Source organism: Rhinoraja longicauda, chromosome 20 (genome assembly GCF_053455715.1).
Source record: "Rhinoraja longicauda isolate Sanriku21f chromosome 20, sRhiLon1.1, whole genome shotgun sequence".
Taxonomy (NCBI): Eukaryota; Metazoa; Chordata; class Chondrichthyes; order Rajiformes; family Arhynchobatidae; genus Rhinoraja; species Rhinoraja longicauda.
Window position 1 is genome coordinate 14,152,770 of NC_135972.1, and position 19,007 is coordinate 14,171,776.

The 19,007-nt window shown below is 48.3% G+C and overlaps 1 protein-coding gene and 1 long non-coding RNA gene across 4 annotated transcripts in view; one reads left to right on the top strand and one right to left on the bottom strand.

The window, feature by feature from the left end:
- svopl (SVOP-like) overlaps nt 1-19,007 on the bottom strand; it is a 92,720-nt gene that overhangs the window by 57,235 nt on the left and 16,478 nt on the right. For 2 of the 3 annotated variants that reach the window (XM_078416988.1, XM_078416986.1), the window contains exon 2: nt 11,892-12,067. In XM_078416988.1, the coding sequence (XP_078273114.1) occupies nt 11,892-11,988 (97 nt within the window). In that variant the 5' untranslated portion in view covers nt 11,989-12,067. Of the gene's footprint in view, nt 1-7,156; nt 7,294-11,891; nt 12,068-19,007 lie in introns of those variants that run through there. The other variant, XM_078416987.1, reaches the window with a different exon arrangement.
- The window catches only part of LOC144603577 (uncharacterized), a 38,750-nt gene continuing 37,437 nt past the window's right edge, over nt 17,695-19,007 (top strand). Inside the window, exon 1 of the long non-coding RNA XR_013548639.1 lies at nt 17,695-17,909. This is a non-coding gene — a long non-coding RNA (uncharacterized LOC144603577). The remainder of the gene's footprint in view (nt 17,910-19,007) is intronic.

Consider the following 19,007-nt stretch of genomic DNA (forward strand, 5'->3'; position numbering starts at 1 on the left):
TTCCTCTGGGTGCTCCGGTTTCCTCCAACATCCTAAAGACGTGCAGGCCTGTAGGTTAATTGGCCCAGTGAATTGCCCTAGGGAGTGGATACAAATGTGCAGGTGACATAGAACTAATGTTAACTGGTGATCGGTGGTAGGCGTGGACTCGGTCGGTGTAGATTAGTGTAATGGTGTCACTCATGTTATGTGTCATGCTTTTGTAGTTACACCCCTTTAGCTTTTGAGTGACCGCTGCTTGGGTGATTCGGGTTAGTGTAAGTGCAACGTGCAGGCGTGAGGTCATGCTTGCTATGTAGTTAATAAAGTCTTTGGATTATTATCTAGGTGTACGGCTTCTGTTATTATACAGCCAACACAACACGACCAGCACGTGCACGATAGAGACCATCTCCATTCCTCTTATACGGGGAGAGAGCAGGTGATTCCACAGGCGAGGGAGCCTGAATCAACGTCCCTGGAGACGAAGCAGCAAACTGTGGAACAGGCGATGAATATGGAGGCGAAGATGGAACAGGGACCTGGACCTGGACATGCACCTGGTCCTTACGCGGTAAGGACATGCACCTGGCCGATCGATACTCTTTCGCGTGCACCCCGGAAGACCTGCGACGGTCCGCCCTCGCCGGATGACGACTTTGTTGTGATGAGTGTGTCTTTTATCCCTTCGTCCTGCATGGAGGGCCTGGTTGCCCACACTGCTGTTGACAGTACACTACGGTCGCTAACCTCTGTCGTTAAGCGCGGCTGGCCAGACAGGCACACCAAACGTTCCGCTGCCAGTCCGGCCCTTCTTTGCTGTCCGAGACGAGCTCGTGCTGCAAGATGGCATTATTTTAAAAGGACACAAGGCCGTGGTTCCTGCCTCGCTGTACCATCGGTATTTTAACGCTGTCCATGCGGGACACCCGGGTGCTGAAGCCACTGTTTCACGGGCGAGAAGCATGTTTTACTGGCCTGGCATGGCCAAATACATCGCCGAGAATGTGGCATCCTGCGCAGTGTGTAACAGTTTGGCTCCTCACCAACAAAAGCAACCACTTCTTTCACATCCGGTACCCGAGCTCCTATGGTCTACAGTCACAGCTGACATATTTGATTGGCATGGCAAACAATACCTGGTGCTCGTGGATTCTTATTCAGGATGGCTCGACATTGATTTTCTCAGCAGCCTCACTTCCAGCGGAGTGATTTCAAAGTTATCTCGCCACTTTTCAGTCCACGGATCCCCGGTCAAACTGCTAACTGACGACGGCAGTCAATTCACCAGCCAACAATTCAGGGAGTTCGCTAGACACTGGAATTTTCACCATATCACCAGCAGCCCCGAATATCCCCAGTCTAACGGGCTGGCTGAACGGGCTGTCAAAAGTGCTAAACAGCTCATGGAACGTTCGTACAGAGCAAAATCGGACATATTCCTGGATCTGCTTAACTTACGCAACATCTCCCGTGACCCCATCTTGGGTTCACCCGCCCAACGTTTATTGCCAAGGCAAACCCGTGCCACAGTGCCTGTAGCCAATCAGGCTTTAGTCCCACAAGTGTTTCCACCGGAGGAGGTTCAATCCAGGTTGCAACAGAAGCGTGACATTCAGAAACGATGGTTTGACAAGACAAGTAGGCCACTGCCACCGCTGACCAAAGGGCAGGTAGTCCGCTTACAGACTGACAGAGGCCATGACCGTATCGGAGTCATTTCTGGAATTGCTTCAGAGCCGCGCTCATATATCGTTAGTGCCGATGGCGGTACCTACCGACGTAACAGGCGACACATCCTGCCTGTGAACGAGCCAGTTCCTCCTCAGTATAATCCAGATGGTACAAGTTCGCTTCTGTTTGCGCCTAGTGGCACTCGCATGCTTTTGCCAGCACAACAATCCATGTCTGTAACAGCTCCTTTGCCTGTTCCATCTTCGTCTCCATGTTCATCGCCTGTTCCACAGTTTGCTGCTTCGTCTCCAGGGACGTTGATTCAGTCTCCCTCGCCTGTGGAATCACCTGCTCTCTCCCCGTATAAGAGGAATGGAGATGGTCTCTATCGTACACGTGCTGGTCGTGTTTGCAGGCCGGTTGTGAAGTATCCGGACTATGTTTAACTTTCCTCCAGTTTGTCACCGATTGTTATACATGACGTGCTCAGTTTATGTGTCTGTATCGTTGTTGATTCTTTAAGAGAGGGGGATGTAGATTAGTGTAATGGTGTCACTCCTGTTATGTGTCATGCTTTTGTAGTTACACCCCTTTAGCTTTTGAGTGACCGCTGCTTGGGTGATTTGGGTTAGTGTAAGTGCAACGTGCAGGCGTGAGGTCATGCTTGCTATGTAGTTAATAAAGTCTTTGGATTATTATCTAGGTGTACGGCTTCTGTTATTATACAGCCAACACAACAGTCGGTGAGCCAAAGGGCCTGTTTCCACGCTGTCTCTCTCTCTCTTAATTATCCCAGTCTAAAGAAAGGTCCCAACCTGAAACAACGTCTGTCCATTCCTCCTACACTTGCTGCCTGACCTGCGGACTTCCTCCGTCACTATGTTTTTTTACCTTACAATATCTCTCCGGCTACCCAGCACTTTGAGAACAAAGGAACCCAGCATTTATAAAAATCTTTTTCAAATAGAAGTGCTAATCTTTGTGAAACAACAACAACATGCATTCATATCCACTATAATTGATCAAACTAGTCGGAGGGCAGGTCAAACAGAACCCGTCAAGCAGCTGATTAACTGCAGCCAGAGTTTATTGTAGGTATGTGACTGACTGGGCCAAGGAACAGATGCCAGGGCAGCATGCCCACTCCACTTTTAAAAAGGGAAAAGCAATAGTAGATCCGGTTCATTGTTACCCATGGGAGAGGGGGGCTGGGGGTAAAGGCGGATGCATGGTTCTCCGGAGAGAGGAATAAGAGAACAATTGTATGCTTGTCACACTAAAGGTAAGAGTGGCAAACAGGAAAGCATGGGCATATGTAATACAGTGTAAATGGGGACGGCAATGTGGCACAATAATGGAGTTGCCACCCCACAGGTCCAGTGACCCGGGTTCAAACCAGACCAGGTGGCTGTGGCCCAGGTGGGCCGAAGGGCCCGTTTCCATGAGTATCTCTCTGAACTATTCCATTCATCTGAAGGAGACCCGAAACATTGTCTGTCCATGGGGCGGTCACGGTGGCGCAGCGGTAGAGTTGCTGCCTTACAGCGAATGCAGCGCCGGAGACCCGGGTTCGATCCCGACTACGGGCGCCGTCTGTACGGAGTTTATACGTTCTCCCCGTGGCCTGCGTGGGTTTTCTCCGAGATCTTCGGTTTCCTCCCACACTCCAAAGACGTAAATGTTTGTAGGTTAATTGGCTTGGCAAGTGTAAAAATTGTCCCGAGTAGATGTAGGATGGTGTTAATGTGTGGGGATCGCTGGTCGGCGCGGACTTGGTGGGCCGAAGGGCCTGTTTCCGCACTGTATCTCTAAGCTAAATAGTGCTGGAGGACTGGGTGGGTCAGGCAGCTCCACAGATGCTGCCTGACCCACCAAGTTCTCCAGCACTATATTCTTTAACCCTGCAGAGTATCTCACTGGCTATCCAGCACTTTGAGAAGGCATGCATTTATGAAAATCTCTCTGTTTCATAGAGAGCTGTTAATGTTGGGAAACAGCAACTTGCACTACATCCACTACAATTGATCGAATCGTTCCCCCTGTGACCATGTGCATTTTGTCCAGCTGCTCCAGGTGTCTTGGTTGGTTGGTTAATTGATCTAATAACTCTAAATCGTCTGCAGTGTGTGGGCAAGTGGAAGAATCTGTGGGTGGAGGGGGGGGGGGGAAGAAAGTGGTAGAATTGGCCAGGAATGTGTGGAAAATAAAATGGGATTAATGTTGGATTGATGTGAATGGGTCGTTTAATGGCTGGTGCAGACTCAGTAATCTGAAGGGCCCGTTTCTGCAATGTACGACTATCTAAACATTCTCCTCATGGTGTCCAGTACACCATAACTGCATTGGGGACGACAGTGGTCTGATTGTCTGATTGGCTGATTGTCTGGCATTCTTGGTTCCAGAACCAGCCTGCGTTACTCGTTTTGCCAGACCAACAGATGTCACGGCCTCCCAGAGGAGTCCGACGGTGACGGATCGGTCCACCTTGGCCACAAAGGAGCCGAGATTCCGGCCCCCAAAGTCGGCCTCAGAAGTCGGCCATGGCATTCCACAGCCCCGGCCTCAGCGGGTCATTTTCGACCGGGCACGGAAGTTGACTGTGGGAACGGATCAGCTGGCTCCAGCCAGGCCGCAGCTACAGCGGGCAGATTCAACCTGCTAATCGGCGTGGAGGTGCCAATGAGGTTGATCGGTTGCCTCACCCTGCCCAGGCATCACATTTTCTGGGGGTGGGATTTCATAGAAACATAGAAAATAGGTGCAGGAGTAGGCCATTCGGCCCTTCGAGCCTGCACCACCATTCAATATGATCATGGCTGATCATCCAGCTCAGTAACCTGTACCTGCCTTCTCTCCATACCCCCTGATCCCTTTAGCCACAAGGGCCACATCTAACTCCCTCTTAAATATAGCCAATGAACTGGCCTCAACTACCTTCTGTGGCAGAGAATTCCACAGACTCACCACTCTCTGTGTGAAGAAATGTTTTCTCATCTCGGTCCTAAAAGACTTCCCCCTTATCCTTAAGCTGTGACCCCTGGTTCTGGACTTCCCCAACATCGGGAACAATCTTCCCGCATCTAGCCTCTCCAACCCCTTAAGTGCCCTCTCATAATTTTGTCTGGATTAAAAGAGGTGCTGGATCACCAGTTGCCGGAAAATCGGTGGTGGACCTGTATCTACACGATGTGCTGAAGCAACTCACCAAGGCATCCCAGTCTGCAGCTCATACACATGCAACCTCCCCACACTCTCCTCACCCCACCTATCACCGCCCAGAAGGACAAGGTAAGCACGAGTGGACTTCCATAGACTTTCACACCAGTTCTTCTTGGGAATTTATAGCTGTTCCTTCATCATGCAGAGATACCCAACCCAAAGGGCTGTTGGGGGAAATCTCAGCCCACGGGCTTCGGCCACCCAAACCCAATGCTCAACAACGCCATCTCAGGCTTAACTAGGGAAGTGCAATGGAAACACTAGTCTTAAGATAGACACAAAGAAGATGGAGTAGGAAAATAACTGCAGATGCTGGTACAAATGGAAGGCATCACAAAATGCTGGAGTAACTCAGCGGGTCAGGCAGCATCTCTGGAGAGAAGGAATGGGTGACGTTTCGGGCTGAGACCCTTCTTCAGACTGATGTGTGGGGGGGGGGGGGGACAAGGAAAGGATATAGGTGGATTTATTCACAAAATGCTGGAGTAACTCAGCAGGTCATAGGATATAGGTGGAGACAGGAAGAGAGTGGGAGAACTGGGAAGGGGGAGGGGAAGAGAGGGACAGAGGAGCTATCTAAAGTTAAAGAAGATGGAGTAACTCAGCGGGCCAGGCAGCATCTCTGGAGTAAAGCAAAAGGGGACGTTTCAAGTCCAGATCCCTCTTCAGACCGAGAGTCAGGGGAAAGAGAACCGAGAGACGAGAACTTCTTCAAAGCTGGCTGCTTCCAGCAACAACAAAAAAACAATCACAAGAACTTTAGATAGACACAAAAAGCTGGCGTGACTCAACGGGCCAGGCAGCATCTCTGGAGAGAAGGAATGGATGACGTTTTGGGTCGAGACTCTTCTTCAGATTGAGAGTCAGGGGAGAGGGGAAACTAGAGATATGGATAGGCAGAAAAGGAGAGATCTGTCTCGCCGAGTTACTCCAGCATTTTGTGTCTATCTTGCGGGTAAACCAGCATCTGCAGTTCCTTCCTACACAATCACAAGACCCTTCTTGGACTGTACCCGTGCTACAGATTCAAGGACATACTGGACTGTTCACCCTCATGTACAAAACACAGCAAACAGTCCAGACGGTAAAATGTTTGAGGAACCGCGAGCGATTGTATCTACCTCTGATTAATTGTTGTGCATACCTACAGGCAAACTGCGATCTGTTATCCTCACCCCCACCCCCCCCCCCCCCACCTTGAGTTGGGCAACCGGTTCCTAATCTGTCCTAAAACTACTAATCTGTCAATTAGGTAAATAGTCTCATTCCCCTCAGGAAAGGGAATCCCATGGGAAAACCCACAAGTGCATTTGGAGAGGGCTGCTTGTTGAAAGAACGGAGCAACGTGGAACAGTGATAGAGGTTTACTGAAGGATAACTTTGTACCTTTGTCTGGAAAAAAAGAAACAACTTGAATTCCATCCCGTTGAAAGTAAAGACAAGGCATTGTGGCCACAGATCTGGGCTATTCTCAGTGGAAGAAAATAACTGCAGATGCTGGTACAAATCGAAGGTATTTATTCACAAAATGCTGGAGTAACTCAGCAGGTCAGGCAGCATCTCAGGAGAGAAGGAATGGGCGACGTTTCGGGTCGAGACCCTTCTTCAGACTGAAGTCTGAACGTCACCCACCTGAGATGCTGCCTGACCTGCTGAGTTACTCCAGCATTTTGTGAATAAACGGGCTATTCTCAGGGTTTCCGAAGTCTGATATGTGTCTCAAGGGAGAGTCTCTGCTCCAAAGGCCGAATGGTCTAGTCCTGCACCTATTTTCTATGTTTCTAAAACATTACCTATTCCTTCTCTCCAGAGTTCCTCCAGCTTTTCGTGTCTTTCTATGCGGCACACCACTGCAGACTGGACTGCGGGCAGTTTCATTGCCCCCCCTCAGTTCCTCAGTGAATCATAAAAGTCGATTATTATTATTTTTTCTCTTCCTGTTTCCACTGACGCCAGATTTCCCCCCCCGACACACAAACAAGCCGTGTGTGTCGCTTATTGCAGCAAGCCGCGCTTGTCCCCGCACCGCGTTTCTTTGCCAGTTTCACCTTAGTCGCCACCTGCCTTGCTGAGCACACCATGAATTACCCTGCACGCTGAAACACAAAAACACCTGACTCTGACTGACTCTCGGGCTGAAGAAGGGTCTCCCATCGTCAAACGTCACCCCATCCCTTCTCTCCAGAGATGCTGCCTGTCCCGCTGAGTTACTCCAGCATTTTGTGTCTCTCCTCGACTTGTACACACAGATCTCCTGTGCAGCCGGGCTTCAGGTTTACCATACCTTGCGTCTTGTGACTGGAGAACTCCTGCATCGCCACCTCCATGATCATCCCCTCGATGTGTGCAGCTCAGTCAGCTGAGTGTAAGCGCCGAAGTGGGACTGTTGCAATTCCATTCTTGATGGAGCGTAACAGGCGATCACCGGGACGCATAGTCAGGCACGTTTCTCCTTGTCCATTTGTTAAAGGGCTGAGCTACACACCAGCCTTTTGTGTCTGTCTACGTGAAAGACTGCTCCAGGATCTCGACGTCGCCCATCCCTTCTCTCCAAAGAAACTGCCTGTCCCCGCGGAGTTACTCAGCATTTTGTGTCTATAGTCGGTGTAAACCAACATTTGCATTTCCCTGATTCCCTCCTACCTGTTCTGTAAAGGGAACTGTTTGACAAGGGCTCCAGTCCAGAAGTTGTCAGGCACGCCGTCCAACATGTATCAATAGACAGTGGCCACTTCACCTACAAACCCCCCCGTGTCATTAGGACGTTGGAGGAAACCCGCATGGTCACAAGGTGAACGAGCAAACTCCACACAGACCACACCAAGAAGGGTCTCCACCCGAAACGTCACCCATTCATTCTCTCCCGAGATGCTGCCTGACCTGCTGAGTTACTCCAGCATTTTGTGAATGAACACCCGAGGTCAGGATCGAACCCGTGTGTCTGGCGCCATAAGGCAGCAGCTTTACCAGCTGTGCTAAGGGAAGGAAAGGGGAGATTACCGTCTCAGATTCGCTGCTGGTACTGGAAACACATAAACATTTCTTTGCGTGGGAAGGAACTGCAGATGCTGGTTTAAACCGAAGATGGACACGGAATGCTGGAATAACTCAGCGGGACAGGCAGCATCTCTGGAGAGAAGGAATGGGTGACGTTTCGGGTTGAGACCCTTCTTCCTTGCAGTGTGCAAATCCTGGTCTTCGTGCTGTTGACCACACTGACAGCAACAAGCCGCACAACATCCACTATCTGGGACAACAAGTTATGGGCATTAAGTACTGCCCTTGCCAGCAATAAACACATTCCGCCAATGAATTATCAAGCGGACAGACTTCAGGGTTTGTGTACAAGACAAGAACCATACTGAAGTAAACAGTACTCATACTTGTGTACAACTATCAGTTATAGAGTTAAGGAATCACAGAGAGATATAGCATGGGAACAGGCCCTTCAGCCCAGTGACGATCAACCACACATTTACATTCATCCTATACAACCCATATTTTAATCTCCTTATTCACAAAATGCTGGAGTAACTCAGCAGGTCAGGCAGCATCTCGGGAGAGAAGGAATGGGTGACGTTTCGGGTCGAGACCCTTCTTCAGAAGAAGTCTCGACCCGAAACGTCACCCATTCCTTCTCTCCCGAGATGCTGCCTGACCTGCTGAGTTACTCCAGCATTTTGTGAATAAATCGATTTGTACCAGCATCTGCAGTTATTTTCTTATACTTTTAATCTCCTTCACGTTTTTATCAGCTGCTCCAGGCTCTGTTGCTCAATTACACTTTGGGCCAATTTACATAATTTAACAACCTGCATATCTTTCAGATGTGGGAGGAAACTAGAGGGCATGGGGGAAACCCATGTGTTCACAGAGAAAAATGCAAACTCCATTAGACAAAACATAATGCCAAGATTGAAGATAGACACAAAAAGCTGGAGTAACTCAGCGGGCCAGACAGCTTCTCTGGAGAAAAGGAATAGGCGATATTTCGGGTCGAGACACTTCTTCACACCCTTTTCTCCAGGGATGCTGTCTGACCCGCTGAGTTTCTCCAGCTTTTTGTGTCAGGATTGAACCCAGGGCTAGGGTATTGAGGTAATGGCTATATGGCCCTGTGCTAACCTAGTTGAAAAAAAATTGGGTCATCAACATTAAAAATAATAAAATTGCATAATGAACTGCGTTTTTAAAAACCATTTTAAGCACTGACTACCTATGAAAAATAACTTAACGTAATTTAAATTAATACATTAATCCATTGAAGGTGATCAATTCCATTCCATTTTCGCTCGTACTTGGCACAACCTTATCAGTTGTCAACCTTAATGATCATCAACCTGCTGCCCAACCTGCTGAGTTACTCCAGCATTTTGTGAAATAAATACCTTCGATTTGTACCAACATCTGCAGTTATTTTCTTACACAAACCCTTATTTTTGATCAGCTACCTCCAATTCTAGATTCTCACACATGCTTAGAGCTAAGGGAATCAAGGGGTGTGGGGAAAAAGTTGGAACGGGGTACTGATTTTGGATGGTCAGCCATGATCATATTGAATGGCAGTGCTGGCTCGAAGGGCCGAATGGCCTACGCCTGCACCTATTTTCTATGTTTCTAAGCAGAAAATTCCTCTCCATCTCCATCTTGTCAAGATTCGTCTGGACAGCAGATGTTTCAATCAGGCCAGCGATCATCTTTTTAAACTCCAACAGATACAAGCCTAGTTTTTGCACCATTACCCAAGATGACAACCCCTCTATTCTAAAGCTTCCAAGATGGCGCTGTCTGTCGCACAACCCAGGCAGCGAATTGCATGCTAGCCACAGAAGCACAACTGCAGTCACACATTACAATCGCTCCACATTCTTAAATCTCTATTCCTACAGCCACATTTCTTACTTTAACTATATCGTGTATCCCATTCACTGTAGACGGCTCGATTGTAATCATATATTGCCTTTCCGCTGACTGGATAGCACGCAGCAAAAGCTTTTCACTGTACCTCGGTACACGTGACAATAAACAAAAGTGAACTAAACTACGTATCAGTTCAGTAAACCCTTCGCCAAACTACTGTCAAAGCATTAACATTCTTCCCTGAGCAACTCTTCTCCAGATGTGATCTTACCAATGTTCTCGATGACTGAAGCACTTCTGCTTTTATTTCAGATTTCCATCGTCGACAGAACCTTGCTCTCAGGTGACTTACATTGGCAGTTGAATTGGAATAAGGTCTACTGGTCTTGTGGAAAATAAACATCTACTCGGACCAAGACATCTTTTGGTAATTGACCTTGGGCTAATCTGAATGGAAAGTTTCGCTGCAATATAAGGATGGCTATGATGAAATGGCTGACAGTGTCTTGCAATGTTCAGGCAAGGGTCATCTTGGTTGCATCCAGGATGCTTATTTACACACAACAAAGCTCCAAATAGATAATGTTATCACACCCAACTCATAAGGATTATATTAGGGCGGCACGGTGGCACAGTGGTAGAGTTGCTGCCTTACAGCGCCAGGGACCCAGGTTTAATCCCGACTACAGCTGCTGTCTGTACGGAGTTTGTACGTTCTCCCCGTGACCTGTGTGGGTTTTCCCCGGGATCTTCGGTTTCCTCCCACACTCCAAAGACGTGCAGGTTTGTAGGTTAATTGGCTTGGTATGAATGTAAAATTGTCCATAGTGTGTCTAGGATAGTGTTGCTGTGCGGGGATCGCTGGTTGATGCGGACTCGGTGGGCCGAAGGGCCTGTTTCCACGCTCGTATCTCTAAACTAAACTAAACCTCAGGAACACTGCTACATCAAACCAGCTTTCTCCTTTACCCATCGGCCCATTCCATTGTGCTCATCTGCTGCCACATTCCCCAAGCCAGGTTTAACCAGATGTAAAACCCTGCTCCTGATCACTCCCCTTTCCCTCGAAACCTATTAGCAAATGCTATCATATTACAGTCACTGTGCTGAGAGTCTTGGTTCACCAACAAATTTGGGTTCGATAATTATCACTAAATCTAAGATTATCTATTGGTCCCAGAACATTTGGCTCCAGAAAGCTTCTTTAGATGAGATACAGCACGGACACAGGGCCCAGCAGCCCTCGAGTCTCCGCCGACCAGCGGTCAACCTGCACACGAACCTACGCACACGAGGGACAATTTTACAACTTACTGAAGCCAATTAACCTACAAACCTGCACGTCATTGGGGTGCAGGAGGAAACTGGAGCACCTGGAGAAAACCCACACGGTCACAGGGAGAACGTAGACACTCTGGACAGATAGCGCCTGTAGGCAGGATCAAACCTGGGTCTCTGGCACTGCAAGGCAGCAAGCAATTCTATCGTTGCACCACTGTGCCATCCCAAACCCCGATTAACTCCACAAATTCGTCAACAGGACTTCAAGCCATGCTAGAGCAGAGCTGGACAGACGGGTGCAGGGCTGGATGCATGGTTGCAGAGCTGGCTGCATGAGTGGTTGTTGGGCCAGGTGCAGTGCTGGGTGAGTGAGTGGATGTTGTGTTGTGTATGCGGGCGCTGTTGCAGATAAGGGTGCAGGACTGGTTAAGTGGGTGGCTCTGCAGGGCTGGAAGGCCGGACTTGCAGGCACGGGTTGGAGCGGGTGGGTGCTGCGCAGGGCGACTAGGGGAATGCAGGGTGGGTGACCGGGTAAATGCAGGTCTGAACTACATGTATGGGGAAGATAGACACAAAAGTGCTGGTGTAACTCAGAGGGTCAGGCAGCATCTTTGAAGAAAAAGGACAGGCGACGTTTCGGATCTGGTCCCTTCTTTCGGGTCCCAACCCAAAATCTCACCTGGCCTTTTTCTCCAAAGAGGCTGCCTGACCCGCTGAGTTACGCCGGCACTTTGTGTCTATCTTCAGTGTAAACCAGCATCTGCAGTTCTTTGTCTCGAAATGTGTGCAGGCAGGTAGAAAGGCCAGTTGGAGCAATAAAGGAAAATGTTTCGATGGGCCCACCTAGTTGCATTAACCTCGTACGAAAGGATTTCTACCTTTCTTGGGCGCCGTGCCTTTGTCGTTTGGATATGAAATCATGACGGTCTCCTCCAGGTGAATATAATTGACCAGCGCTTCTTTCTTGGAATTCATCCTGTTTCTTGGGCGCGGAATCTCTGCTTCTTCTCAACTGACGACAGCTCGGCATTACCTTTCCCAACGTCAGAATGGTCTGAAGGAACAGAGACAAGGTTAGTGTAGCCAAGGAATACACGATTAAAGTTTCAAGTGGTGTGCCGGATGCGATCCATAAAATCAAATTGTATTGCTGTGGTCTTCACAGGACTCCTTGTACATGCCAAACACATCCCAGAGCAAGTTTATCTTGGCACATGCCCAGGAATCCAACAATAAGTGGGTGGTTGTAAGGACGATTGTAAAGTTGAGTTCTTGACTGGTAAGAGTGTCAGAGGTTATGGGGGAGGAAGGCAGGAGAGTAAGGTTGAGAGGGACAGACAGATCAGCCATGATTGAACAGCAGAGTAGACTTGATGGGCCAAATAGCCTAATTCCGCTCCTCTCACTTATGAGCTTATAAAGTGCTTTAGCACCACTGGAGAGATACAGGTGGTCCCCACATTATGGCAGGTTTCTGTTCCTGAGAACCATACAGATCACCGAAACAGATCACGTCAGAAATTGGCCAAGTGTGGAGTTCCCACATGGCAGAAGATTCCTGCGGTCCCAAACCGCCCACCTATTCCAGGTATCAGTCCAGTAAACCCTTCCCCAAACTGCTTCCATCCTCTTGTTCCTTTATATAGGCATTCATAAACTGAGGAGCACCTGTACACAACATGTAAATAAATGCAAAGCTTTTTCACTTGCATTTTAATCCTGACGTATCCGATCCAACCCCACCCCACCCACACATATGGAAACATCACCACGACTAGCCAGACTACCTCTGCAAATACTGTAGCATTCATTGGGAACAATAAAACACTTGTTTAAACTCCAGGACTGCATGCACATATTAACATAAATACTGATTACTTTTCACAACACATACACACACACAACGATACCTTGTTTAAAGTCCTATCGCATTCCCTAAAGTTGCTGCAAGTACTGAAACCCCACCTTACAAATAGCACCATATCACCCGCTACCTTCTATAAATATGGCTGCATTCTGTACGATCCACAGTAATGCAGCCATACTCTGAGGATGCTCTGCAAACACAGATATTCTGCACTACACAGATGACCAAGCGCAGACTGGGCTATCATTTTGCTGAACACTTATGCTCAGTCCGTCTTGGCCTACGCGATCTCCCGGTTGCCAAACTTCCCATGCTGCCCTGTCTGGTCTCGGCCTCCTCCACTGTGAGAGTGTGGCCACGTGCAAATTGGAGGAAGAGCACCTCATATTTTGCTTGGGCAGCTTGTAACCCAGCGGTATGAACAATGATTTCTCCAATTTCAGGTAACCCTTGCATTCCCTCCCTCCCCCCCCCCCCCCCCACCCCCGCCTTTTCATCCGACTTGTTCCACTGTTCACATCCTTGTATCCTTCCATTACCACCTCTTATCATATCATATATATATACAGCCGGAAACAGGCCTTTTCGGCCCACCAAGTCCGTGCCGCCCAGCGATCCCCGTACATTAACACTATCCTACACCCACTAGGGACAATTTTTACATTTACCCAGCCAATTAACCTACATACCTGTACGTCTTTGGAGTGTGGGAGGAAACCGAAGATCTCGGAGAAAACCCACGCAGGTCACGGGGAGAACGTACAAACTCCTTACAGTGCAGCACCCGTAGTCAGGATCGAACCTGAGTCTCCGGCGCTGCATTCGCTGTAAAGCAGCAACTCTACCGCTGCGCTACCGTGCCGCCCCACTCCTCAGCCAACAATGGGCCATGGTGGGCCCCACCACTCTCCGGTCATCTGTTGCTGGTCCTGCTTTATTTTGCCCTTTTCGTACCTCCAGTTCCCTCCCCTCTACTTTCAGGCTGAAGGGTCCTGACCAGAAGAGTCACCTGTCTTTTTTCTCCAGAGATGCTGCCTGACCCGCACTCTAACACTTTGTGTCATATCTTTTCTACTGGGAGCACTATACATTCCAGTAAGTATTTCACAGAACTAGAGACTCCCAATTTAAGTTACCGTTGTCAACTATGTTCTATGATTAACAATGCAGCAAATCTTGCCACTCTTAAAGAGGAGCTGATCACTTCCAAGGGCTGCTCGGAGTTGCCTCAAAGCTTTGAGAAGTTTGCAACAAGGCAAAAAAGGCAAAGTGTTGGATTAACAGGTCAGGCAGCATACCTCTGGAGCACATTGGTATGTTGTGCCAAATGGGAGGGTGGGCAGAGAATCTCAATCTTTTAACATCAATATTTAAATGGATACTAGAACAAGTGGACCCGTTGGGCCCAAACCTCTCCTGCAGCATCCTCTCCTCCCCCCTCCCCTCCCCCTGCCCCCCTCACTCCACTCCCCCTTCCCCTCCCCCCCACTCCATCCCCCTCAACCCCCCATATCCTCCTTCCTCCTACCCCTCCCTCCCTCCCATCCCTCCCTCCCTAGGAGATAGATTTAAACTTTAAAATGTGAATAACTTAAAAAATATAACACCAATTTCAATGAAACTTCTTCCATTAGCACCAAAGGGACGACGGTGAGTAAGGTGGGCCTAAAATTGTCGCGCTATCATGAACAAACAAACGAGAGTTTTAGTATATAGATGGCTACAAGGGTTGGGTGGTTTGAGTGCCTGTTTGATGCTTTTATTGTTGGACTGTGTTTTTGGGGGTTTTGGGGTGTGTGATTTGAATGCCTATTTAATGCTTCTATTGTTGGACTGTGTTTTGGGGGGTTTTTGGGGTTGGGTAATTTGGGTGCCTGTTTAGTGCTTTTATTGTTGGACTGTGGGTGATTGAATTAACATTTTGTTCAAGATGGCCGCGCCGTTGTGTTTGGCTGCCTGCCACTATGTTTCTTTTTTTCCTAGTCAGATGTGCAGCACTTTGGTCAACGTGGGTTGTTTTTAAATGTACTATACAAATAAATTGACTTGACTTGACTTGACTTGTGCAGGAAGGAACTGCAGATGCTGGTTTAAACGGAAAATAGGCACAAAAAGCTGGAGTAACTCAGCGGGTCAGACAGCATCTCTGGAGAAAAGGAATAGGTGACTCTCAGTCTGAAGGAATAGGTGACTCACCTCGACCCGAAATGTCACCTATTCCTTTATCTTTGGCTACAAGATCTTTTTCCTACAGGGGCATAGCTGGTTTATCACTGTGCTGGTCAGTAGGCTAATTGCCCATTATAAATTGCCCCAGGAATATCAGAGGAGGGGCGGTGGACATGTGGGAGAGAATGGTTTATAGTGCGACAGACATCGTTGGCCAAATGATCTCCATCCTTGCTCGTCAAATATATAGTGTTTTATTGTCATACATCCCGAAACGGAGCAATGAAATTCTTATTTGCAGCAGCATAACAGGAATGCAATCAGTGTGTTCGAAGGAAGTGCAGATGCATTCATAGCACAGTACTCTGTAAAATCCACAATAAACAAAAAGTTCAGTATCTATTTAAAATTTAAAAATAAGCAAACAAATAAACAATAATAGTGCAAAATAAAAAATAATGTCCACAAGTCTCTGGAGCTTATTTGAAAGTTGTAGCGTTTAATAGCCTGATGGTTGCATGGAAAATGTTGCTCCTGAAACATGAACGTCACAGTTTTCAGACTCCTACACCTTATTCGCGATGGCAGAAGTGGAATGAGAGCATCGCCAGGGTGGTGTGGGTCTCTGATCACGCTGGCTGCCTTCTTGAGGCAACGACTCTTGTAGGTCACTTCGATGGTGGGGAGGTCAGTACCTGTGATGGGGGGAGGGGGGGGGGAAAGTAAAGAAATCCTGGGTGTGGAGAAGGACTGGGAGGAGGTGACTGATGACTCCTCTGTACACACAGAGCATGTCAATGATCTCACATCTATGATCAAGGTCATTGAAGGTGTAAACACCGGCTCCAATCAGCCACTCCACTAGCTTCAGGGTGTGATGTGATGTGACCCTGAAACTGTTCTGAAGTGTAGAGTTAGGTCAACTGATGGGGAAAGGCGACATTGGGTGGATTACGATGCTGTGTGTTTTGATAGACATGGTGGTGCAACAGTAGAGTTGCTGCCTTACCGCTCCAGACCCGAGTTTCATCCTGACTACGGGTGCCGTCTGCACGGAGTTTGTGCGTTCTCCCATTAATCACAGAGAAGGTTCACCAGATTAATCCCTGGGATGGCAGGACTTGCATATGAGGAAAGACTGGATAGACTGGGCTTGTACTCGCTGGAATTTAGAAGACTGAGGGGGGATCTTATAGAAACATATAAAATTCTTAAGGGGTTGGAGAGGCTAGATGCGGGAAGATTGTTCCCGATGTTGGGGTAGTCCAGAACCAGGGGTCACAGCTTAAGGATAAGGGGGAAGTCTTTTAGGACCGAGATGAGAAAACATTTCTTCACACAGAGAGTGGTGAGTCTGTGGAATTCTCTGCCACAGAAGGTAGTTGAGGCCAGTTCATTGGCTATATTTAAGAGGGAGTTAGATGTGGCCCTTTTTGCTAAAGGGATCAGGGGGTATGGAGAGAAGGCAGGTACTGAGCTGGATGATCAGCCATGATCATATTGAATGGCGGTGCAGGCTCGAAGGGCCGAATGGCCTACTCCTGCACCTATTTTCTATGTTTCTATCACATGGGTTTGCTCTGGGTGCTCCAATTTCCTCCCACAGTCCAAAGACAGGTATTTTTGTAGGCCTTTAAGAATAAGGGGTAGGCCATTTAGAACGGAGATGAGGAAAAACTTTTTCAGTCAGAGAGTTGTAAATCTGTGGAATTCTCTGCCTCAGAAGGCAGTGGAGGCCAGTTCTCTGAATGCATTTAAGAGAGAGCTAGATAGAGCTCTTAAGGATAGCGGAGTCAGGGGGTATGGGGAGAAGGCGGGAACGGGGTACTGATTGAGAATGATCAGCCATGATCACATTGAATGGTGGTGCTGGCTCGAAGGGCCGAATGGCCTACTCCTGCACCTATTGCCTATTGTCTATAATTGGCTTAGTAAATTGTACCTGGTGTGTGTGGGATAGTATTAGTGAGCGGGCATTACTGGTCGGCGAGGACTCGGTGACCTGTTTCCGTGCTGCATCTCTAAACTAAACTAAAAACTGGAAGGATAGAGAAACAGAAATCGTTACCTGTTGGCACAGACTCGGATTGCGTGCGACCTCACAAAACATGGAGAGTGGGCGTACAGAAATAGACAATGTATTTAGGCGGCGAATAATACTTTGGCCTTTGTTGCAAAGGTATTGGTGTGCAAAAGAAAATGGAGTGTTGCTCGAGCCCTTTGGGTGTGATATTCCGTGTTATTTTAGTCTCCACACGCAGTGGAGGAGATGATTACCTTAGAGGCAGTACAGTAGGTGCAGTAGACTGGCTCCTGCAACAAGGGGAACAAAGGATCCTGATGGCTGAATTCACCCAGACGCAACAGCGTGGTCGGATCGAATGATCTTAAGTTGCTTTCACATCATTGTTTTCACTTTGGTTCCAGGAACCCGAGACTGGAAATGGCATTGTGACCCAGCTGCATGTTCAAATCTCAAATGAGGCACAGACACTCCTTCTTGCAGCTTCGTTTGTTCAGGATTGACAAGTAATGGGCACCAGTCCTACTCCCAGGGATTGTTTGCCAAGTCTTGGGTGGGTGGGGGGGGGGGGGGAGGAAGAATAGATGTTCAGCTCAGAGCAGTAACGTTCGGAAGGGGACGCAGTGCTGGGAGAGGTGAACAGCGATCGGCAGCAGTACAAAAGCAGGGCCGCACAGCGTTACAATTGGTACAGCTCCAGTGACCCGGGTTCAATGCTGACCTCCGGTGTTGTCTGTGAGGATTTGCATAATCTCCACCTAACCACAAGGGGTTTGCTCCAGGTGTTCATATCAAAGGCTTACGAGCGGGCAGGCTAGTTGACCTTCTGGATTGTAGGTAAGCTGTAAAATCTGGGTACAGTTGATGGGAATGTGGGGGATCATGCGCGCTGAGGTACAGAGAAAAGCTTTGTTTTGCATGCCGTCCAAACAGATCTGATGTACTATACATAAACAAAATCAGGTCAAACTAAAGTAAAACAGACAGAGCGAAGAGGAAGATACAGAGTGCAGAATATAGTTCTTAACGTTGTAGTGCCGCAGTTCCACAGACAAAGTCCAATGTCTGCAATGGGGTAAAGATCAAGTCAGGTCAAATCAAGTCAAATTTATTTGTCACATACACATACACGATGTGCAGTGAAATGAAAGTGGCAATGCCTGCGGATTGTGCACAAAAAAGAATTACAGTTACAGCATATAAATAAAGTTAATAAGTTACTATAGTGTAGACAAAAATTTCGTCTCTGGGGTTATAAAAGTTGACAGTCCTGATGGCCTGTGGGAAGAAACTCCGTCTCATCCTCTCCGTTTTCACAGCGTGACAGCGGAGGCGTTTGCCTGATTGTAGCATCTGGAACAGTCCGTTACTGGGGTGGCAGGGGTCCCTCATGATCTTGCTTGCTCTGGATCTGCACCTCCTGATGTATAGGTCCTGCAGGGGGACGAGTGTAGTTCCCATGGTGCGTTCTGCCGAACGCACTACTCTCTGCAGGGCCATCCTGTCCTGGGCAGAGCTGTTCCCAAACCAGACTGTAATGTTGCCGGACAGGATGCTCTCTACAGCCCAGAGTAGAAGCAATGAAGGATCCTCAGAGACACTCTGAATTTCCTCAGTTGTCTAAGGTGGTAAAGGCGCTGCTTTGCCTTACCCACCAGTGCGGCAATGTGCGTTGCCCACGTCAGATCCTCTGTGATGCGGACTCCCAAATATTTAAAACTGCTCACCCTATCCACAGTAGACCCATTTATCTCCAGTGGCGTGTACGTCCTTGGATGTTTAGCCCTTCTGAAGTCCACAATCAGCTCCTTCATTTTAGTGACATTCAAGAGGAGGCTATTGTCCTGACACCAGAGTGCCAGATCAGCCACCTCCTCCCGGTAGCACCCTAGCTTATGGAAGAACTGTTCAGAAGCCTGATAACATAAGGGACGT